The following is a 2,193-nucleotide window of genomic DNA, read 5'->3' as shown; positions in this document are numbered from 1 at the left end:
CACAAATACTTGGTTTTAAAACCAAAAGACTGGCTTTGTCTTTTTGCCAGAAAACGTGTCAAACTTAAATAAAAATGTACCCCACTATTCAGCAGTGTGTGCTGTTTTTTTTATGCGGAAAAGTAAAAAAAGAGAGTAAAATCAGTAAAACTACATATCACGTACCCACATGCGAGGCCAGTTAGTTTAACTACGATACCCAACCGAACTTTACAAGAAAGTACCGTTTTCACATATGTGACTCCTCGGTGTATGTGTAAAGTGGTTATAACACCAGTTTCCCCTCAACCACCAGCATCTGGTCTGACCAGACTAGTCAATTCTGAAATAAAAACTACCACGATAAATAGATTCAAATAAAATACATTAAGGATGCGTTTATAAATGGAGGTAGTCATTTTTATGTCAAACTGTTTTTATAAAAAAACAAGGCATTTGACACTGTCTTAAAGGTAAACTACTAAAATTCACGTGCCCAAATATCAATCCCCCCACCCACCCCGAGTAGTGTTATGCAATTCTGCAACATAACAGTACGCCATTCTTTTCGAACTGAATACGGTGTCGTAGCGTGCAGTACAAACATATAAAAACAAAATGTTATCTTTTACCCGAGAAGCACAGTCAGCCACCCGCTTCTTTAATTCTTCCAGCGTATCCCGCAAACCAACTCTTTGACGAAACGTAAAAGCTGGGTGAAGTGTGGCCATAGTAAGCAGCAGCAACAGCTCGTCTTCCATTCTTACTCCGTTATCAACTGGGCATTCCGCTTCAGAGCCGTGCTTACTGTCATGTTCAGAGCTTCCACGGTAAGCAAAGGTATTTGGCAAAGGGTAGTTGTTCACCAAGGTGTCCATATGAGCAAGGACGCGGTACAGAAGTCCAGCACATTCTCGGTTCTCAGACCGCATTAGTGCCAAGTAGACCAACAACTTTGACCGCACTTCTGTATCTGTCACGTCTTTAAGATGCCCAATATCAGAAGGACTGTTAGCTCTCATTTCAGAGTCTCGAAGAAAATGGTAATCTTTGCGTGCCAAATCTTCCAAACAAGACCCCAAAAAGCGCAGCTCCAGTGGGTTGCAGAGATCCAGAAGACCGCAAATAAACTCAATTCGCTGAGCTGAGCTCAGCAGCAACCCAAACCACTCGTACACTATTTCTTTACTAATTAGACGGGTTGCCAGATCAGTTTCCCTGTCTTGAATTTTCTGTACCAAGTCCGGGGAATCTAAATGCCTACGCAGTGACTGGCAAGCCGCACCGGGAAGATGGAGGTTACATTCAAAGGTTTCAGCCAGCTTGTCCTCCGCCGTCTCTACTATTCCTTCTTCCGGCTTTACAGGCAGCTTCATTTTCAGCATTATCAGCTAAGGAAATACAATAGGACGAAAATCAGATACTGATGACCATCTCTATAACTTCTTCATATATTAAAACAGAAAAGTTCAGCGTTTTTTCCAGAATGTCACTAACACGCCGTTCTAGAAAGCAGCAAGTTGAACTCTCAACCCTTGACAGCCCCGCCTCTGTCAGTCAAATCAAAACTAGTCTCCTCCCCACAAATAGGTCCCTGAGCTCAGCTAGCTAGTGAATTATAAATGCTCATGGTACTACAAATCTTTTAAAAACACAATATACGTTAGAAAGACTATATATTGATTTTCGCTATTTTAACTTAGTAGCTTAGCTCTCAAAAGCGTTATGTACTGTGAGGCCTGAATTCTATTAAATCCATCTCTTCAAGATCTTCACTATGAAGAGGGCAGTGGAGTATCACAAAGGTGGTGTGTTATCTTTTATTGGGTCAACACTAGTTTTACAATACACCTCCTCAAAATTCCAAACTAATACAGTAATGATTGCTATGGTAAATGGCTTAGGCATTTTGGTTGTGAAGAGCTTTATAATGTAAATCAGTGGTTGTTTAATTTACTGTTTTTTATTCAGCTTGGTGTTGGTGACAGTGTGATGATTGAGAGGAGTAAGTACCTCACGGGAGCTGAAACGCATGTTGAGGCACTTGGCTAGATTCTACTTTCTGAATAATGCACAAAATAGTATTACTCGCCGACATCCACACTAGCTCAATTGTCAACTTAATCCAAGGTCGTACGACCCACTTGCGTTGCTATGTGTGCCAAACAATTACACGCACACTGGATAACCGAACTTGTTAATCTGCAAAAGTAT

At 41.1% G+C, this 2,193-nt stretch overlaps 1 protein-coding gene across 1 annotated transcript; it reads right to left on the bottom strand.

Moving 5' to 3' along the window:
* Positions 1–482: 482 nt before the first annotated feature.
* Positions 483–1,545, bottom strand: LOC122796938 (zinc finger CCHC domain-containing protein 2-like). The gene has a single exon (XM_044065713.1). The coding sequence runs from the start codon at positions 1,362–1,364 to the stop codon at positions 483–485; it is 882 nt and encodes a 293-aa protein (XP_043921648.1). The 5' UTR covers positions 1,365–1,545.
* Between the last annotated feature and the right edge of the window lie 648 nt (positions 1,546–2,193).

Source organism: Protopterus annectens, chromosome 3.part0 (genome assembly GCF_019279795.1).
Source record: "Protopterus annectens isolate FY-2018-M chromosome 3.part0, PAN1.0, whole genome shotgun sequence".
Classification (NCBI taxonomy): domain Eukaryota; kingdom Metazoa; phylum Chordata; order Ceratodontiformes; family Protopteridae; genus Protopterus; species Protopterus annectens.
This window is presented reverse-complemented; position numbering and strand designations above follow the sequence as displayed.